General features: G+C 49.7%; 2 protein-coding genes across 5 annotated transcripts in view; both read left to right on the top strand.

Annotated features, from left to right (window-relative positions):
- Positions 1–6,397, top strand: part of RAB44 (RAB44, member RAS oncogene family) — a 14,036-nt gene extending 7,639 nt beyond the window's left edge. For 2 of the 3 annotated variants that reach the window (XM_042013529.1, XM_042013531.1), the window contains exons 12-17: positions 1,512–2,060; positions 2,543–2,624; positions 2,959–3,073; positions 3,747–3,848; positions 4,682–4,758; positions 5,205–6,397. In XM_042013529.1, the coding sequence (XP_041869463.1) occupies positions 1,512–2,060; positions 2,543–2,624; positions 2,959–3,073; positions 3,747–3,848; positions 4,682–4,758; positions 5,205–5,292 (1,013 nt within the window). In that variant the 3' untranslated portion in view covers positions 5,293–6,397. Of the gene's footprint in view, positions 1–46; positions 2,061–2,542; positions 2,625–2,958; positions 3,074–3,746; positions 3,849–4,681; positions 4,759–5,204 lie in introns of all 3 variants that reach the window. The other variant, XM_042013530.1, reaches the window with a different exon arrangement.
- Positions 6,398–9,742: 3,345 nt separating this feature from the next.
- Positions 9,743–19,910, top strand: part of CUNH6orf89 (chromosome unknown C6orf89 homolog) — a 24,887-nt gene continuing 14,719 nt past the window's right edge. The window contains exons 1-3 of one of the 2 annotated variants that reach the window (XM_042013427.1): positions 9,743–9,790; positions 13,182–13,389; positions 14,771–14,936. In XM_042013427.1, coding sequence (XP_041869361.1) covers positions 13,201–13,389; positions 14,771–14,936 — 355 coding nt within the window. In that variant the 5' untranslated portion in view covers positions 9,743–9,790; positions 13,182–13,200. Of the gene's footprint in view, positions 9,791–12,660; positions 12,838–13,181; positions 13,390–14,770; positions 14,937–19,910 lie in introns of those variants that run through there. The other variant, XM_042013426.1, reaches the window with a different exon arrangement.

A 19,910-nucleotide genomic window follows, 5' to 3' on the forward strand; every position in this document is an offset into this window, starting at 1 on the left:
AGAGCAGGGAGGGAGTGTGGATCCAGATGTGCAGCCCCTGGATCAGGTGGATAAAGCAGAGTTAGTGGAAGTGGAGGCAGAGGACTCTTGCACAGACGCTCAGCTGTGTGGGGGTCTCAGCCCAGAAAGCCCCCAGGGAGAGGGGGACCGTGCAGCTGTGCAGCTCAGGGATGGGGCTGCAGACTGGGGACAGGGACAGAGTGGGCGTGAGCTGGTGCAGGAGCTTGTGCCTCACCCCTCTGGAGTGACCATGAGACAGAGAAGGGGGACAGATGCAGGTGTGCAGCCAGTGGAGGAGGTGGTAATCCTGCCCACAGTGGGAGATCAGAGCAGTGGTGCCAATGTGCAGCTGGTTGCAGAGGGGGATGAGCTCAGACTGACCCTGGGAGGGAGCACAGAGGCAGATCTGCAGCTCCTGGGTGAGGCTGAATCCCCAGGGACAGAGCAGGGAGGGAGATTGGATCCAGATGAGCAGCCCCTGGATCAGGAGGATAAAGCAGGGTTAGTGGAAGTGGAGGCAGAGGATGCCCAGGCAGATCTGCAGCTGTGTGGGGGACCCAGCTCAGGGGCTCCATGGGGAGGGGAGGGTGGAAGAGCTGTTCAGATTGAGGAGGATGAAGAAGAGGACGTGGCACAAGAGCAAGGTGAGCATGGGCTGCCACACGAGCCAGAGCCTCATCCCAGTGAGGTGACCTTGGGTCAGGGAGAGGGGGCTGGTGCAGGTCTACAACCAGGGGAAGAGGCTGAAAGCCTGGGCAGTGTTGAGCACCAGAGCAGTGGTGCCAATGTGCAGCTGGTTGCAGAAGCACAAGTGCAAAGAGAGCATGGTCTGCCACAGGAGTCTGCGCTTGATCCAGCAGGAGAACGAGGCAAACAGGGAGGGGGGGCTGGTGCAGGAGTACAACCACAGGAGGCGGCTGAAAGCCTGGACACACTGGAGGCCCAGAGCACTGGTGCTGATGTGCAGCTGTTCACAGAACAGCATGAGTCCAAAGCAGGCTCAGGAGGGAGCACAGAGGCAGATCTGACACCTCTGAGTGTAGTTGGGATGTGGGAAGGGGAGCAGAGCTGGACTCCAGGTTTGGAGGCAGGTCTGGGTGCATCTCCCACTGCAAACCTGCAGGAAGGAGCTGCTGCTGCATATGTGCCCCCTCCAACTGAGGCTGCTTTGTGTCCTGAGCCTGTCACTGCTGCAGAGGGCCCTGGTCTCCAAGCAAAACTGGGAACATATGTTGGTCCTGAGGGGCAGATTCTGGAGTCACAGGAATTATTGCAGGGAGAGAGGGCTCCTGCAGAGGAGAAGCCTCTGGATGGAGCTCATGGTCTGGAAGTGGCACAGGGAGAGAGGCTGGAGGCAGGGGCGAGGAATGTAGTGAAAACTCAGGGTCTAGGACTAAACCAGGGCCACGATGACGCTGTGCCAGCATTGGCCTCCCTGTTCTCTGAGGTGCCGTTACAAATCAACACCCTAAAGCTGGAAACGATGATGCAGGAGGATGTTCTCATTCCAGATGTGTGGCGGCTTTGTGCTCCGGGACAGGCAACCCCAAGGGAGCTTCAGGAGCAGGTTTCAGCACAGGGACATGAGGGGAGGCTTCACACGGTGGCCCCGCGGCCGGAGGGGGAGACAGCACCCGCGATGGAACCGGAGCACAGAGCTGCCAGACCTGCCGAGCCTCCAAAGCAAGAGGTGTCACCAGCATCAACACTGCACGTGACAGTGCCACCAGAAGATGCTGGGAGTGATCAGCTGGGGATGGTCCTCAGAGATAACTCACTGGGGCAAGGGCAGCTCTTAGGAGAACAGAGCAAAGACCTCAGTGTTGGCCAACAAGAGGAGATGCAAGAGTTTGGTCAGAAAGTGAGCCAGGAAGGTGAGCCCAGCCTAGGGGCTGTGACTGCAGGTGGGGCAGGAGGCCCAAGGGGTTGTCCTAAAGCTCCCCTGGATCCAGACCACCTCTACAATGTGCTGTTCGTTGGGGACTCCCATGTGGGCAAAACATCGTTCCTGTACCGTTTGCACGCCGACACCTTCAACCCCCACCTTGCCGCCACAGTGGGTAGGTCTCCTCCAGCCCTTCTCCAAGCACTCGCTTGGATCACCACTGCAATTCCCTTTCCTCCACCTCACAAGCTGCTGGTGACTATCACATGCCTGTTACAGCTCATGCCAAGTGTGTTGTACAACCTCTCCCCAGGGGCCAACCAGAACCACCAACTCCCCACGCCTGGATGCTCATGGGCAGGAAATGCTGCTCCTCCTCGTCCTTCCTAGGGCACCAATGACAGCGGCCCAGTGCTTTCCCCTCTGCTTTGCCTTTCAGCTCCATTCTCCTCTCTTCACCAACCTGGTTTTATTCATCATGAGATGAGAGACCTTCCCAAAATCCAGCCATTGAACATCTAAAAGCTAGAGGTTCCCTTGGGACCAACCCCTGGAGCTGCTGACTCAGACCACCCTGCCCCATGTGTCTTCTCCATCCATCTTCTGTCACAGGGCAGACCTCTACAGTATCAAAATATCCTCTTTTGTGTCTTCCAGGACTGGATTATCAGATCAAAAACCTCGTTGTGGATAACAAGCGCTTTGCTCTCCGCCTGTGGGACTCAGCTGGTCAGGAAAGGTGAGGTGCTGTGCTGCTTAAGGACATGACCTGGGGTTTTCTTTTTCCTGGTAGTTTAGGGGCAATGAATATTCTTGGCTTTGCTAAGCAAAGGTGGGGTTGCTCAAGGAGGGACTCTGTACAGTATGTGATCTGATAAAACATAATAAAGGAAGTAATTAAGATAAAACTGGCACTCAGGCTGTTCCTATGGTCCCTGCCATCAGGACAAGAGCCAAATCCGGGGTTTGCCTGTTTTGTAGACCCGCATTCCCACCTTTTCCACTAGGATTTCACATCACTCCTAGGCAGAACCTCCTTAGACCATAGTAGTGACCATCTGAAATGCCCACAGGTACCACAGCATGACCAAGCAGTTCTTCCGGAAGGCGGACGGGGTGGTGCTGATGTACGACATCACCTCCGAGTACTCCTTCTCCGACGTGCGCTACTGGCTCAGCTGCATCCAGGTGGGTGAGGTCCCGAGCTCTTGGGATGATAGGAGTGGCCAAGCCCTTTGGAAAGGGTATTCTGCATTGCTTTGGTTATAAAATAATTTTTCTTGGAGGATTTAAGTCAGATACAGACAATTTTCACAATCTGCAGCGTTTCCCAGGGTAATTTGTTGGTAGCACTGGTCAGCCCTTAAACAATTAAAAACTAGTGCAGAGGAATGGAAAACGTTGGAAGTGATGGTGCTTTTACATCAAGAATAGTCCACTTTGAGTCCTGGGAAATGGGAGGTGATTCAAGGCTTATTAAAAACTTCTTGTCAGAGATTTCCAATTGACACAAAGTCAGTGTTTAAAAATGCTGAAGCAAAATAGCATCTTGCCTTTCTCAGTGCCTTTAAATCCCAGCCAGAGCATCTTCAGAGGGCTGCTGAAGTTGAGCATAAAGTGAATTCATTACAAAGGTAACTCATCCAGTTTTCTGCCCTGCTAATAGACATGGACAGATGATTTAAGAGGAAAAAAATAATTTCTTAAATGCTGTTGAACTTATTTAAGAATTTAAAGTTCTGTTATTAGTCCAAATCAATGGGTCAGTCGTGGCGTTCCAGGATATGTGTAGACAGTATGGCCAGCTGGGATTCAAGGAAGATTTTGAAGCTGTCCTGTTCTTCCCCTCTTTATCACTCAGGAAGCAGCAGAGGATGGAGTTGCTGTTCTGCTTCTCGGGAACAAAACCGACTGTGCTGCCCAGAGACAGGTCCCTACGAAGGAGGGTGAATGCCTGGCCAAGGTAGGTGGTGAAGCACAGCCACCCAAGCACGGCAGGGACAGCTAAAGATGAACACCACCAGCCTGAGGAGCTGGAGAAAGGGGAAAGCCCTTAATTTACCCCTCATGCATAGGCAGCCAGCAAAGCGCTCTCTGAACCCACCTCTCACCCTTCCCTGCCTTGCTTTCCCTTTGCCACTTTAATTTTGCCCCAGCACCATCCCAGTAAATTGGTTTATGGAACTGGATTTGTAAATTAAAACATTTTCAGCTCTGCTTATCTTTGCTGTGAAGTGTTCAGTATGTTCCCAGCACCATCAAAACAATAAACCCACTGAGCACTATCCTGGTTTAAAGATACTGAAATGATCAAAGTTTAATTAATCTCTTCAAATATAGATGGCTAATAAAAGTTAGGTGAGGAGAATGAGAAGAATCTCACCTTTAATGACTTAATTTTAGACTTATGGGATTTGGGCCAGAATCCATGGGCCAGTTTTACAAATGGAGATGATGGATAGATGCTTATTTTCCCAAACTGGTCACTGTCAGGCACAAAAGAGTTGGGAACATCTAGGTATGTCTCTCTCTGTGTTCACTCCCATAACCAGAGGGCATCACAAATTCTTCTGTCTGCAGTGTCAACCTTTTCCTTGGTATTAAAAGTTAGTGCCGTAGCAACCAGAAAAACTGGATTTCACCCTCATGTTCCAGTAAATAAGTTATTGAGGTATTTGTTTCCTTGATTCCCTCCTGTTTTCCCTTGGCTGTGACTGTCCCATGGCTGTTTATTCCCACATTAAGCTATTCCAGTGCAAGAACATTACATTTCTATTTGGGGTCTGTGTCTTCCAGGAGCATCAGCTCATGTTTTACGAGTGCAGCGCTGCCTCAGGCCACAACGTCTTCGAGTCCATGGTCAGCTTCGTCAGGTGAGGCGTGTACTTGGATTTTCCAGCTGTCCTCAGTTTAATGGGCTCCCTCCCTGCTTTTTTAACTCCAAATACTGGGATGTCACTGTCACCAGAGACTCCATGCCCAAATGCCAGGGAAAACTCAGGGCAGCATGTGCGGGGATGAGCACTCAGCACTGGCCTAACTTGTCTCCTGAACAACCAGCATTGCAAGGAGATGAATGAAACCCTTTTTGGGATGCTGCTGATTTCTCCCTGGCTTGACTGAAACAAGTTCTGTCTGTGATTTGATTTAGGTCAGCATTTTTAGCAGCGTCCACAGCTCTTGGATCACGCGGAACTGGAAGGATCCTGACTCCTTTCAGCCGTGCTGAGCCTCTTGTACCAAGGCTTGTCAAGACACACAGCACAACAATACAAAATATGGGGGAAATACCCAGCTAATTTGCTTCCTTTTCTCCCAGGTTGCTCAAAGCTCGTGAAGATGAATTGAAAAATAAGGCAGAAGAAGTACCAAAGGCACCCCAGAAGAAAAAAGGCTGCTGCTGGTGATGGACAGACCCCCCACACTGATCTGAAACTGCAGCAACAGCCAGAAAAACATAAAAATAGCCCTTGGACACCTTCTCTGTCCCCGTGTGTCTTCCTTGCCTGATCTTCCTTGGATGCTGAGAGCAAAAGCTGCTGTGGGGAACTCCCTGCCATTCCCCCAGAGCACACCAGCCCTCCAAAATACTTCTTGGGGAACTTCACCCCTTTCTTTTGGAGACCAAAAACAGGCCAAGGAAAGAGGTAGAAAAGGAACCCAGATGAGTCTGAGATGCTGGAAGGATATGGGAAGCAGCAGGGACTAAACCCAAGCCTTGGGATAGAAGAAATGAAAACCTGGAGCCATCCAAGTGTATAAAACAAGGGGGTTTAGTGCTGTTGGTGCTCTGGGCTGCGGGGACTTCTGCTCTGGCTTTGCAATCTGATTGGATTTGATCAGGAACAATGAGATATTCAGTGTATCCTAAATGCACTTAAGTCTCTCCAATTAGACAAGGTAAAGCTAATTTTTCCCTTCCCAGGTTTATCCTGCCAGTGAACTGTGATGGGGCTTGACAGAAACTACTGAATATTTTTCTCAAAATAAATTCAAAAGCCCCAAGAGCACGTCCAGGATAATAAGAAGATAAATGCTTGCAAGAGGTTTTTTCATTGTGTTGTCCCCAAAGCAGAGTTCTGGACTATTGCAGCAAATCTGAGACTGGGCAGAGAAGAACAAGCTGCTGCATCCTGCCCTTCTGCTCTTTGTGAAGTAACTGAATTGGTTTTAAATCCAGCCTGAAAATCTAAATAAGCACATGACCCAATTTCAAGGGTTTTTAAAAAAATCTTTTTACAACTTGATTGAATCATACTTTTGCAGGAAAAAAAGGACATACAGACTAAATAAATCAGAATACAAGCGCTATATTTTAGTATTTTATATGTTCCATGTAAATTCCCAGCAGTTCAACAGGTGTATTTAAAGGCTGTGCTTATGTGCAGAGTTCGGGGAAATAATTCTGCCTAGTTGGATTTGCTTTTTGTTGCCGTTATTATTTATACGTAAATAATGGCAAAGCTTAATAGTAGACAGTTTGTGCTTTAGAAAAATAAAGTGACAACAGGAGTTGGGTTTCTAGTAACACTATATATTTTCATATATAATTATATATATTTTTATATATATCAGCTTCACCAGCCAGGGTCCAACTTTACATTGACTCTGGAATATCTCAGTCTTTTAGGGATGATTTATTTCCCCTGAACACCCCAATTTATCACTCCACTACCTCTGTATCCTAAGTCTCCATCTCTCGTGTCTCTCCCCAGCCTTACCTCAAGTCATTTTCCTTTGACCCCATCATTAAAACACTTTATTTTCTTAATTCAATATATTTAATGCTCCCATTCCCAGTCCATCCCCCTTTACCATATTTCTTTATATAATATTTTTAGTGATGGAGCAGTTCCTCAGGAAAGATCTATGTGGCTCAGCTCAGAGCTGTGCCTGGGTTTGGTATTTGGGATATCTGGAATAGCTTTTTCTTACTGTTTGGGACCCTCTTTGCTATTTCTTCTTTTATTTTAAAATAATATAAATCCAAGTGTACTTTGCAAATTCGATCCATTATAGGAGAAGCACCATTTCAGCCTGATCAACCCATAAACTTCTTTTTACTGGGTCTGTTCCCCATGCAAAGCCACCCATCAGATCAGCTTTTCCCTTTGCCTAAATATGCTGGGATTGCACATGGAAGATGCTGCTTGGCCGAGTGGCAGCAGGGTTGTGCAAGAAAAGGTTTTATTTGATTCCAAAATGAAGAGTTGAGGCCGTGGAGGCTGAATTTTCCCATTAGATGGCAGCAGCTGCAGCAATTCCTCCCCACTGCAATATTGCTGCTGCAGGGAAGGACCAGGGAGCTCGAACAGGGCCCAAAGCAGGAGCTGAAAAACAAAAGGCTCCTCAGAACAGCAGGCAGAAAGAAATGTCTGTCTTCCCCTGGGAATCATCTCTAGAAAAAAGGATGGAGTTTGTGCCCAAAGCATGAGTTACTCCCCTCCAAACCTCCCCACCCAAACTTGGAAATTAATTTCTCATTGCCAGGCTGGGAGAAACACCAGGAAGGTAATAAATCACATTGGAAAACACGGGCTGCATGTTGCACTTGAAAGCATCTTTCACCTTTAATAATTCACATCCCAGCAAACATTCCCACTCTGGGATCAAAGGCACTGCTCCTTTGCAAGCCATTAAACGCCTGCACGAGTATTTGGAGGAGGATCAAGGCCTGGGATATTAATAGCAAGAGGGAAATGCATATTTGTTTGGACCACAGGATTTTTTTTTTAAATCAGGTGGTTTCCTTTTAAGCTGTTTGTAATTCCTCAAGGTGCTCTGCAAGAATTAGAGGAGCTGCCTCAGCCAAGCCAAGATTGGGAAGACCTCGGATACCAGCCCAAAGTCAGCGGGCATTTACCACCATCCTGCTGGGATGAATCCACCTTGGAAGCTGAGAACCCACACGAGCTTCTGACAAGTTGGAACAAATCTTCAACCCAGCTTTCAGTGTCCCAGCCACAGGATTTGTCCAGGAGCATCTCCCAGAATTTCACCCCATTGCCCTGGAAAGGCAGGGAAATCAGGATGAGGAGACAATCCCACTCCCTGGGCTGGGATTGACAGGGCAGGAAATCCAAAACTGAGAAGAGGAAGTCCTTTTTCTTGCAATGTTTAATTCAGCTGCAGAACTCAGAGCTGCAGGAAGTTGTTGAGGCCGAGAACTTAAACAAGGCTGAAATTTAAACAAGGTTGCTCTAAAGGGACCTAGATCTTGTGGTCCAGTGGAACAGAGGGAGTGGAATGAGACGATCTTTAAGGTCCTTCCAACTCAAACCATTCCAGGATTCTATGAAAATGGATCAGAGAGATATCAAAACCACCCATCACACCCACAATCAAGAGCTGACTGAAAATGTGTTTCATTGCAATTAAGGACCGAAGCTCATGTCTGAGAGTAGGATGAGGCTGAGACTCCCTGCTCTTGCATTCTCCCAAGCTTTTCATGCCAGGGGATCTCCTCTTGCCCCATCTCCAGCCCTTTACTCCTCAAAGCCTTTCCCACAATTTTTTTGGGGGTGTTAACTGTGTGCTCAGTGCTTGTAACTTGACCTGTGGGAATGGGCATCCATGTCCCCCATGGGGCTGGGGATAAGTGGGGTTCAAGGGGGCACTGTGTGGGTCTTCCAGGGGGTGCTGGAGGGTCTGGGGGGGGAGTGTGGGGTGGTACTGGGGACTAATGGGGTGCTGGGAGGTGGAGGGAGATGTTACGGATGCTGTGGGATGTGGCTGTGAAAGATTTTGGGGGCTCTGGGGGGTCTTGGGTGTGCTGTGGGCTCAGGAAGGTGCTGAGGGTTCATGCGGGTGCTGTGTGGGGTGTCTTAAGCTGCTGGTGGGGGCCTGGGGGCTGAGGTGTTTCCTGGGGGGGGTCTGTGAGTGATGTGGGATCAGGCAGGTGCTGGGGTGTGGGCTCAGATGAGTGCTGGGAAGAGTCTTAGGAGCCCTGAGATCTGACGATCCCGGGGAGGCTCAGGCTGGTCTGGGGGTTCAGGTGGGTGCTGGGGGGAGGTTGACGGTAATCATGGACTGAGATGGGTGCTGGAAAAGGTGGTCTCCATATTCTGGGCTGAAACGTGTGCAGGGAGTCTCAGTGGGATACTGGAGGTGCCAGTGGGGAGGGATGTGGGTGTTGGGGGTCTGTTGGGAGGTACTGGGGTGGTTGGGAATCCTGAGGGATGTTTGGGGCACCGGGAGGCCCTTGGGCTGGCCTGGGTGTTGGGGGGGTCCCGGGACAGTGTTGGGGGTCCCAGGGCAGTGTTGGGGTGTCCTGAGGAGTGCTTGGGGCAGCAGAGGGGTGGGTGTTGGTATGGTCCCGGGGGGCGTTGAGGCCTCGGGCTGAGCAGGATGTTGGGAGTCCCGGGCGGTGTTGGAGGTCCCAGGCAGGGCCAGGCCGGGTGTCGAGTGTCCCGGGCAGTGTTGGGCTCCCCAGGCGGTGTTGGGGGTCCCGGGACAGTGTTGGGGGTCCCGGGACAGTGTTGGGGATCCCGGAGCAGTGTTGGGCTCCCCAGGCGGTGTTGGGGATCCCGGGCGGTACTGTGGGTCGCGGGCGGTGTTGTGGGTGCTGGACAGTGTTCCCGGGGCGGTGTTTGGGGTCCCCGGGCAGTGTTCCCGGGGCGGTGTTGGGGGTCTCGGGCGGTGTTAGGGCTCCTCGGGAGGTGTTAGGGCTCCCCGGGCGGTGTTAGGGCTCCTCGGGAGCTGTTCCCGGGCGATGTGACGGTCCCAGCTCGGGCCGAGCCGTTGCGGAAGCCGGAAGCGGGGCCGGGCCCGCCCCGCCGCGGGAGGAGCCGCAGCCGGAGCCGGAGCGGGGCGGGCGGGGCCGCAGCCGGAGCGGGAGGAGCCGCAGCCGGAGCGGGAGGAGCCGCAGCCGGAGCGGGAGGAGCCGCCGGGCGGGACGCGAGCGGGGTGAGGCCGCGGGCGGGGGTCGCGGGGGGCCCGGAGCGGGGCCGCTCGCCGCGGGCTCGGCCTGGGGGGGCTCCCCGGCTTATGGAGGCCGGGATGGGGGTTGGGGGTGTCCTGCTGCAGTTTATTGATTTATTTTTAAGAATAACCTCCTGGCTGGGGCTCCTCTGCCTCAGAGGAACGCGGGCGAGGCCCTGGGGCTGTGGCCGGGTGAGGGTCCCTCCGGAGGGATTTCAGCGCAAGGCTGGGACCTGACCCCCGGGCAGGGTGAGGGAGGCGGCATTAAGGGTGTTAAAGCAGATGGGAATATATTTTTATATCTGTGCACATCATTATATGTTCACCAGCAAGGCGAAAGCTTTCCCTTTTAAAGACTCCTCCAGCAGCGTTTCTGTCTAAATATTTACCTTCTGAAGCCTTGGACTAACCACCCTGGGGTGTGTGGGCAGAACTGGGCACTTGGGTGCAAACCCTGCAGGCCAGGTGCCATCACTGTTTGTGGAGAGAGCTGCTGATTCCTCACAGTGTGGTGGAGTTCATTAAAAAACCAGAATAACAGATGGGTTCCTCGTTTAAAGGCCTCTCTCTAAGGGTTTTGCAAGGGATGAGCCCTGCTCAGTGTGTGTGGTGGCAAAGAGGGTACAGTAGCCTGTTGTTATTGTTTTGTCGGTTGTATTGCAGGAATAGGAAGGAAAATAATGGGTTGTTATTTGTTTTTTAAGGCCTCATCTGTTCTCCCAACAGTGTAGGAGCATAATGTAATGCCTTATTTCCTAGCTGGAGGATTGAGTTACCCTTGAATTTGTCAAGGAGCTGGATTGGGTTTTTAGTGTCTGTGATTTACAAGGGTTGTCTACAGAGGTGTTTGCTCAGAGTGGAGTGTAAATAGAGACGGGTGGGAGCTGGGATATATCTCAGCTGTTGTATCTCAGTAGGATTCTTCTGCTGTTTGGAAAAGGGGAAACCACCGTGTTTGACAGCATTTCTGTGGGGATGTTCGTCATAAGTGGTTCCAGGCAGATCATGCAAGCAGGAGAAGCTTGCTGAATCTGCTGGAATTCTGCACGGGGCAGCTTCACAGGGGAAAGCTTTGGCACTTGGGGGCCAGAGAACACTAGATAATCTTTCAGACCACTTAGCACACCAGTTATAGTGTCCAGGCAACTAGAGTAACCAAAAAAGCTGGAGGGGGGGAAAAAGGGCCTTTAATATCCTGCAGATGTGCTGGCTCTTGCTTGTTCTATGAATCAGGGTATTGCATGAATGAGTTAGGAAAGCAATGGCTTGTTTTTATCATCACGTGCATGGCAGGTGCTTTACAGATGAGAAGAAAAAGTCCTTGTCTTGGAGAGGTTAATATGAGATATTATTGATCCAACCTGCTTTGCTTGCCCATGGGGCTGCTCAGGTGGCAAGATCTGGGACAAATATTTGCATGGAATGCAAGGAATGTCGGTAGAAGAGGGCCAGGAGCTAATTAATCTGGCAATGTAGTGCAGCATGTTCTCCGTTGCACACTCGGGGTTGGGTTGTAATTTGGCATTTTTACCTTTCTGGTGTTTCCGTGGCTGTGGCTAGAAATTTGGCACTAATGTTAATATAACATCTGACATTAACTGCTGGAGTTGAATGCTTAGGCAGCTGCTGACCAAACATATCGGGGTTATTTTTCAGCCAGATAATTTTCCTGATCTGATGCTCCATGTGACCACGTAAACAAGTGTGCAAGGGCAGAACAGGGATCTTGCAGGAAGAGGAGCAGTTGCTGAAGCTGGTAGTCCTGTGAAGCATGGGGGTTTTTAAAATGCACCCCAGTGTTGCATTAAAAAGAAGATATTAAAATTGCCATTGCTTGGGGTGTGACTTATAGGAGCCCGTGGTTTAGGGGGAGAGCTGTCGGCCAGTTCTTTACAGGCAGATCAGAGTCCAAAGCTGAACTTTATAATGTCTCTTGCTCAATCCATACATTACAGTTGTGGCTGATTTGTGCTGTGGGAGCAGCCAGAACAAATTACAGCTGAGCAAATCTGAGTTTAGGTGCCTTGTTACTCACGGCTGGTCAGGGTGTGCGCAGGTGAGCCAGCAGGTCTGTGCTGGGAGGTGTGTGCAGAGCCCTGTGAACAGTTAGAGTTCTCACAGTGCAGTGGCAGAATTGTGGAGCACAGTGGAGAATTGGGTGGATTCGTGAGCTGGTTCCTGGGGCCAGGAAACTGTAGAGCAAAATGGGGACGGGAGCCTGATTGCCATTTTCAGCTGCGATTATCTGATTATCCGTCGTGCTTCATGTGTTTTTATGTGGTGGTCCTTGGGCTGTGCTCTCAGGGCAGAGCACTGCCAAACTCTCTCCCAGCTGGCCTGGTTTGATCAGGTTAGTGTTACCCAGCTCAGAAACAGGAGGCAAAGCAAACCTTTAGAGATTCTTTCCCCCAGGCAGTGCCAGTGTATTTCCCAGGCGAAATCTCTCTTTTACATGAGAGATACGTGATTCTCACATTGGCAGTTTGTACCTTGGCCAGCAATTTGTTTGCATCTTTTCTTGAGCCCGTCAGCTGCTCTCCTAGAGGCCTTTGTGGCAGAGCAGGAGTGGTAGAGGAAATTTTTTTTTTTTTTTTTTTTTTTTGGCAACTTAATGTTGATCTCTCATGGGTGTGTTCTTATAAGTGAGAAATAATTTGCTGTCAAATGCCATTTTGTCACCCAGCACAATGCAGTTCTTGCTGGGATATTTAGGTCTGTGGCATCTCTGACCTGCAGGCAGACTTGGAGAGGAAGGTGGGGGCTCTGTTCCTTGCAGAGCAGCTGCTCTCACGTTGCTGTTACTCAATAATCAGTTGGCCTGGACATTAGGTTGCGAAAATTTAAACACATTGTAAACTGCTGAACTTTGCCCCACACATTCTGCTTGTTTCTGTGTCCTGTCCCTATTGCTGACGGGGGATTTAATGAAAACAAATCTGGGTTAAAATAAGCGACTGAAATTACAGCGCGGGAGGGCTTAGCTGGGCTGCTGCGTGTGATGATCAGCTTTGTATTGTTGGCTTTTGTATTTGGTGAGCAATCGCTTTATGGGATGGATTCATTTGGAATAGATGAATAAATGGAGTTTCATTGATTTCTGGGAAGCTTTGTTCATTTACATAAGCTGCGAATCTCAGCCGGTTCTGCTCTTGTCAGGAAATTTCACGGCTTCTTTGAGTCGGCGGGAGATCCTGAACCAGCAGAGACTATTAGGAGTGCAGCTCAGTGTTGTGCTGTTGGCTGGGAACAGGTTTGCTCCAGAGGAGCCTTCCTTCTTTCCCGGGCACTGCCACATTCCTGGGATCGCTGTGCACACGCTGCTCTTGGGTTGTATGGCCGCAGTTGATTGCTGTTAACACACCCAACCTCTCCACAGGGATTTCTCCTCGGAGGCCATGGAGCTTTCAGCCAACGAGCTCAGCATCTATGACAAGCTCTCCGAGACCATTGATCTGGTGAGACAGACTGGCCACCAGTGTGGCATGTCAGAAAAAGCCATTGAGAAGTTTATCAAGCAACTCTTGGAAAGAAACGAACCCCAGAGGGGCCCTCCACGGTACCCTGTCTTAGTGGCTCTCTACAAGGTAAGATGACTTTTGTGCATGAACACAACATTTAAGGGTCAGGGTTCTCCTTTGCACCTGAGCTTTTTATTTCCCATTGCATTTTCTTGATGAATTTTCCAAAATCTTTGTTTAAAAAGATTTTGTGACTTTGTGACTGTGAAGTGTAGCTTCCTTCCTTCATGCCATGAGCTGCTTTGAGAACAGGAGATAGCTGACCTAGATTTGAAATTGCTCATGTGTGCTGTAGATTTACCATGTCAACACCTTCCTCTCCCATAAATTATTAAATAATGAGATTTGGATTGATTTTTCAGACTAAGATTCCTAGTGTTGGCATCCTGAGTGGAAATGTGGGAAGGAAAGACATTCCTGAAGTCCAGATTTGAGTAATGAAGTGAACATGGCTCTGTTTCTGACCCTGCCACAAACTTGTACATGTCTTTATTCTCCTTCTGGTCTATGAAATAAACCTATTATCGTCATGCTTGATGGTAAAAAAATGTTTTAAAAGCCTTAACTAAAAGATTTTGTCAAAAGTTTCGCAAAGTGGGTGAAGGGATGCTATTATTAGGTAGGTTTGAGATCCCAGACTGGTTTGGGTTGGAAGAGATCTTAAAGATCATCTAGTTCCAAGTCCCTGCCATGGGCAGGGCACCTTCCACTAGACCAGATGTTTGCTACAAGTCTAAAAAGCTTCCCACTGACATAATGTTCAGTAATACTTTAGTGTCATCTTTACAAATCCATTGCAATGAGTTTTATTTGGAAAAAAATTCAAGCTCTCTTCCTCATGTCCTATAAAAAGCTGTAAAATGAGGCAGGAGAACAGGAAACTGCAAATTTGAACTTTCAGCTTCTGTTCTTGTTTTTGCTGTTGATTCAGTTTGACTTTGGCCGGGGGGAGAAATGCGTCATGTCATCTCTTTAAGGCTTATTTGGGATTCTGGTATGGAGGAGGGAGCTGGTGCCAACTCTGCCAAAGTGTTTCGAGGCTTGACGGATGTTTGCAAAAGCCACGGGGTTTTCCTTGTGTAAGAGGCATGGCAGGAGTGCAAGCTTTTATTTGATTAGGTAGGGAGGAAAAGGAACTATCTGTAGATAATCCTGATTGATCTCATGCTGGATTATTTGCAGTGCTAAAATACAGGAACAGAGTTGTTTGTGTGGCTTGGGTTTGAAGGCTGCTTAATTTCATCCTTGGACAGCCCTAATAATAAAACTGGGTGACAACTCTGCGTACATAAATAGCATTGCAGCTGAACGAGGAGACCCAGCAAAGGAGTGTTCATGTTGTGGTGCACAGCCACAGCCCTTTGATGGCAGCAGAAGGTGTGTCCCGCTCTGAGGACACCTCAGCTCCCTGCAGTGTGATTAATTCCATGCCTGTTTTCCCTCGCAGGGTCTGCTCACCCTGGGCTTGGTGTTGCTGACTGTTTACTTGGTGATCCAGCCCTACAACCCGCTGCCGCCCGAAGCGCCGCTCTCCAGAGCCCAGGCCTGGGGCTCCCTCGTTGGGCACATCCGGCTGCTGTCCCTGCCCATTGCCAAGAAGTACATGTTGGAGAGTAAGGAAATGATTTCCCTGCTGTAAATTAAGCCTAGCAAGAAATACCAACTTAAATACCAGCCATGCGAGTCACTTGAGCGTCTCCAGGGCACCACAAATGTGTTGCTGGCTTGGCATCATGGTTTTCTCTTTTCCTACCACTGTGCTTAAAAATAGTATCCTGAATTCTAGCTTCGCTGGGACTGAAGCATATTTTATCTCTAACTTGATAATTTTGTTCTTGCGTATTCTCTTTTCCTTGCTTTTAATGCCTTGGGTTTTTCTTCCACAAGAGTTCCATTTCCTCTAGAAGTCTTTGCACTTCTGAGAACCAGAACTGAGATGGCTCTGCTGGGGAAATGTCACCTTTGCTTATTTTTTCTGAGTAAGGCAAAACCAATTCCTCAACCAGATCTTGATATCTGTGAGCAAAGTGTAAAAACCTCAACTTGTGGCCTGGTTTAAGGAAAATGAGTTTTTGCCAAGTGGCATATTGGGAAGGGCCTGGGGGATTGAGTGCTGCTGTGTTTATGTGGCATTAAGGGCAGTGTGTGTGTGAGGAAGTCAGATAAGGGCTCCCTGTGAGGTCATCCCATCATGGGAGAGGAACATCATGGATTTTCCTAGAATGGCATAATAGAAATGGAAAAGTTTGGCTATTTCTCATTCTTGGTCAATCATTTCCACTCACTTAGACTGGCAGGAGGGTGCAAGCCTGGGCTCTGCCTCTGCTCAAACACAAAGACTGTCAGTGATGATAAAGCTGTGAATTATTTTGAGCAGGGATATGGCACAATGTTGATGGTCTGGCAGGTCACTGTAAAAACAAACTTCTGTAGCTGTGCCCTCGTCAGGTTTATATTTAGCTTGGGCACCTCATTGTGTTGGAGTTGTCTCTGTTGGCTCTGACCTTCCTGTCAGAGCTAAAAAGGGCTCCCTGAAATGCCAGCACCATTTTGCATTCTCTCCCTCCCTCTTTTCCAGTGACGCTGGCATGGGATTTCTGTTGATTCCCGTTTGTATGGGTGGGACAGGGTATCCCCCATTGTTCCTCTTCTTCCTAAAAAACAAAGGTGAGGAGATGGCTCTGATAAGCACTTGACATTAGGAGCCTGCTTATCTACTGCATTCCAGCTTTTCCATGGGTGAACACCCCCCTGCTCCTGTATTGAGATGGAATCCAATGGGAATTTTAATGCTCATTTCACTTTTCACAAGGGCCAGGAGTGACAGGACAAGGGGGAATGGTCTAAATTTGAAGGAGTGCAGGTTGGATATTGGAAAGAAATTCTTCCCTGTGAGGGTGCTGAGGCCCTGGCACAGGTTGCCCAGAGCAGCTGTGGCTGCCCCATCCCTGGAAGTGTCCCAGGCCAGGCTGGACACGACTTGGAGCAACCTGGGGTAATGGAAGATGTCCCTGCCCATGGCAGAGGGTAAAGCAAGATTAATTTGAAGTTCCATTTAAGCTCAAACCAGTCTGGGATTCTATCATATTTGTTCAGATTTTGTCCAGAAGGTTGACGGGTTCTTCCTTCAGATACCACAGGGTCCCTTTGGATGAGAAGAGCCCAGGAAAGTTCCCTGGCACAGCAGGTTTGTAGGACAAGGGCTGCCTGAAACATGAGCATCTTCTTGTGAAGATAAATAAGAGCAGGAGCAGTTCTAGCCTACCTTTGGAAAAACCAGCTGAATGATGAGGAGATGGGGAAACATCCAGAGGAACAGGTGAAACGGGAAGGATGGATGGTAGAGGAAGGATGTGGAGTTATTTAAATGCACATAAAATCCCTCATGCCTCCCTTAGTCCTGTAATTCTTCAGAAGCAATGAGCAATAGGGTGGGCAGCAATCCAGTTCTGGGTAAACGAGGAGAGGGGGGAGGCAGTTCCTGCTTGCTTTCCACAGTATTAGGTTGTGGTGGAAGCCACAGCATGTCCCAATTAACAGATTGACTGGGGTTGGTTGGAGTGACTTTGATCCTGCCTCAGCAAAAGGAGCTGGACAAGACCCTGCCTATTTGAATGGGAAAGTGCAGCACCCAGCCTGAACCTTGGCTGGGTTCCTGTGGGAATCCCTCATGTCCTGGCTTCCCAGCAGGCAGCTGCGGCCACTGACGCTGTCCCAGTGACACTGGTGTCACCGTCACAGCTTGCTGCTGAGAGGACACTGGTGAAGCCATCCAGCAGAGATCTGGAAGAGGGAATTCCATGGTGTGGGGCTGAGTGCTCTCCCGAGCTCTTTCAGCCCTGCTCTGTGTGTTGTATTATTTTGCCCCTAATTTTGGCCTTGTGGTCTGCTAAAGGGAAGGGGTAAAGCTGCATCTTGTGTCCTGTTTGTTGATGAGAGTGTAAGTCCAGGAGGTCTTGCAGGCAAGTCTGGTGTTCTCTGATCACAGAATCCCAGGATAGTTCAGAAGTCCTTCCTCATGTTGAGGTGGAGCTCCTTGTGTTTTAGTTTGTGACCATTGCTCCTTGTCCTCTTGCTGGGCACCATGGAAAAGTCTGGCACATCCTCTTGGCATCCTTTGGAGATATTTATATGAGTTAATGAGATCCCTTCTGAGTGTCCTCTCTGAGAAGGGATGCTAGCACTGTGCCTGAGCAGCAGAGAAAACCACTAATGAAGGGACTCGACGTAGAGACTCGTCTTCCTTTCCCTACGTAGGTCCTGGTAGATGAAAATTTTGAGGGGGCTGAGGATGGAGCTTGGAGCTTTCTGTGCTCGGGCACCAGTTCAAAGCCAGCTCGGGCTGTTCCTGTTGAAAGCCACCTGTTGTCAGCTGGAGGCTGCCGTGGCCCACCGGCAGGGCTGGCAGACGTTGCTGTGGCGTGGGCGCACGGGTGGTCCTGCTCCTTCCTCTGTGCCTGGGCAGGCAGGGCCAGCCTGGGCTGTGCTGTCCCTCCTGAGCTTTGGAGCAGCTTTCCTGTGTCCGGGGTTGAGGTTGGAGCCCGGTCCCCTGGGAGGTGTGTGGGCTGAGCAGCCAAGTTTGTGTTGCAGAACAAGGGCAGCTCAGTTGCTGGATTTCCCCCGAGAGCCAAGAGCTCCAGTCAGAGTGGTGGTGAGGCTTTGGGAGGAGCAGGGGTGCAGGATGTGCTCCCCTCACCCTCCTGCTCATGGTGACTTGCCCTCCATCCTTGTTCCTTCCACCTAAGAGCCATGCTGTGGGTGACAAGGGCTGCCTGTCTGTCAGTGGCTGTGGGTGGACCTTTGAGCAGCCGAGGTGAGGAGCAACATCCACAAAACTCTCTTGCATTGTTTACAGGATTGAGTCCAAAGTAAATTTCCTTTCTGCTTGTCTCTGTGCTCTCTTGCTTGCTGATTTTTTCCTCCAGATCAATTCCCATATTAAACCTTATGTTCCCACCCTTTGTTCCTTGATAGCTGACTCTTAGACCCTTGGTTTTGGCATCTGTACCTCTCTTCCAGCTGTTTTCCCAGGGCAAGGTCCCTGTGGTTGGGGAAAAGGTCTGTGGAAATGTGGATTGCATTTGCTCTTCCTGAGCTGGTGTTTATGCAGAGCTTGTGAAAGCCCCGGTGCTGGGTCATGTTGGCTGCTCTGGGCCTGCAGCTCTTGGCACATCAGCCCTTCAATTATAACCCCAGAGAGGCAGTGGGCTGTCAGACCTCTGTCTATCTGCTGTAAGGAACACAGTGTGTTTTGATGGGCACATGGGTTAACTCAAGGCTATCTAATGCTGTTCCAGGGAAAAAGTAAGACCTGTGCATTCTGGATTAATTTCTGACATAGGCTGGGATGGACAAGTAATTCCCTCTGTGTTTCAGTTCTCTGGTGTGAAATAGGGGTATGAGTCCTTCCCTCTCTCCTACATGCATTAGGAAGTAACATATGAGCTCTCAAAGTCTGCAGTAAAGCCAAATGAAAAGGGGTTTTCTATTCTTTTAACAGAAATTTTAAAACCACAGTGCTGGTCACTCTACCTGATTTTTCTTGCCTTCACAGTTGTGTCATCCCTATAGCTTTGTTTATATCTAAAAATGGCTTTTGTTGTAAGCTGGTTGGTAACTGCTCTCTGCCAGCCACACAATGATGTGATGAGCTGCTCATTAAGCTGCACTCACGTTAACTCATGTGTCTGCCCATGGTTAGTTCAGTCCTCGCAGCTCAAAAACCTCAGCAGAGCAGGTCTGTCAGTGGAGAACAGGCTGTGGCCCAGCAACGTGACAATTTGCACATTGTACTGGTAGCAGGGATTGTAATGACCTCAAGGAAAATCCAGCTTTGTTTACAATAATGACACTTGGTCCTGGCCACACGCATCCTGCACAGCCCAGAGTCAGCTGGGTCAGTAACTGCTCAGCACACCTGAAATCACACAAAAGCACACATGGATCTCAGTGCTGGAAAAGAGATCCTGTGCAAGTTACCCCCCAGCTTGGAGAAGAAGTGTTAAATACCCCTTTTTGCCTAGACCAGTAGGTCTAAAATCATGTTTACGGGTTTATATGTAATTATTGTAGAGAAAGGAGCCCAGCTGGAGGAGCAGTGTTTAGCAACACCTTGTAAATGGCCTGTCACTGTGTTACTAAAGCCTGCTGGGTGCCAGAGCTATTTGTGGGGATGGGTCACAGCAAGCTGGGTTACTGGGGGAGGACAGCAGCTGGTTACTGGGAGAGGGCAGCAGCCTCTGCCTCTTGGCTGGCCCACCTTGGGTTTAGCTGGAGGCTTGCCTTGGCACTTGGCCAGCTCCTGTCTCCTCTCTGATCTTAACCCTTTGCAGGCAAAACGCTTCTCCCTCTGCTTCTCTCACTCCAGCCTTGGAGTGTGTTTATCCTTGGCACAGCTCTGTGCAAAAGGGGAGCATCCAGCATGCCTGCCTTGCACGAGGACTTGCTGCTTCTTGAGAGCAGCATGGGCACCCAGGTGTTCATCCAGCCTTTCCCTGTGGCTGAGCACCCAGGTGTTCATCCAGCCTTTCCCTGTGGCTGAGCACCCAGGAATTCATCCAGCCTTTCCCTGTGGCTGAGCACCCAGG

The sequence above is a fragment of the Corvus kubaryi genome, unplaced genomic scaffold, assembly GCF_017639235.1.
Source record: "Corvus kubaryi isolate FWS band 111438036 unplaced genomic scaffold, C.kubaryi_AGA036_p1.0 split1-37355, whole genome shotgun sequence".
Lineage (NCBI taxonomy): Eukaryota > Metazoa > Chordata > Aves > Passeriformes > Corvidae > Corvus > Corvus kubaryi.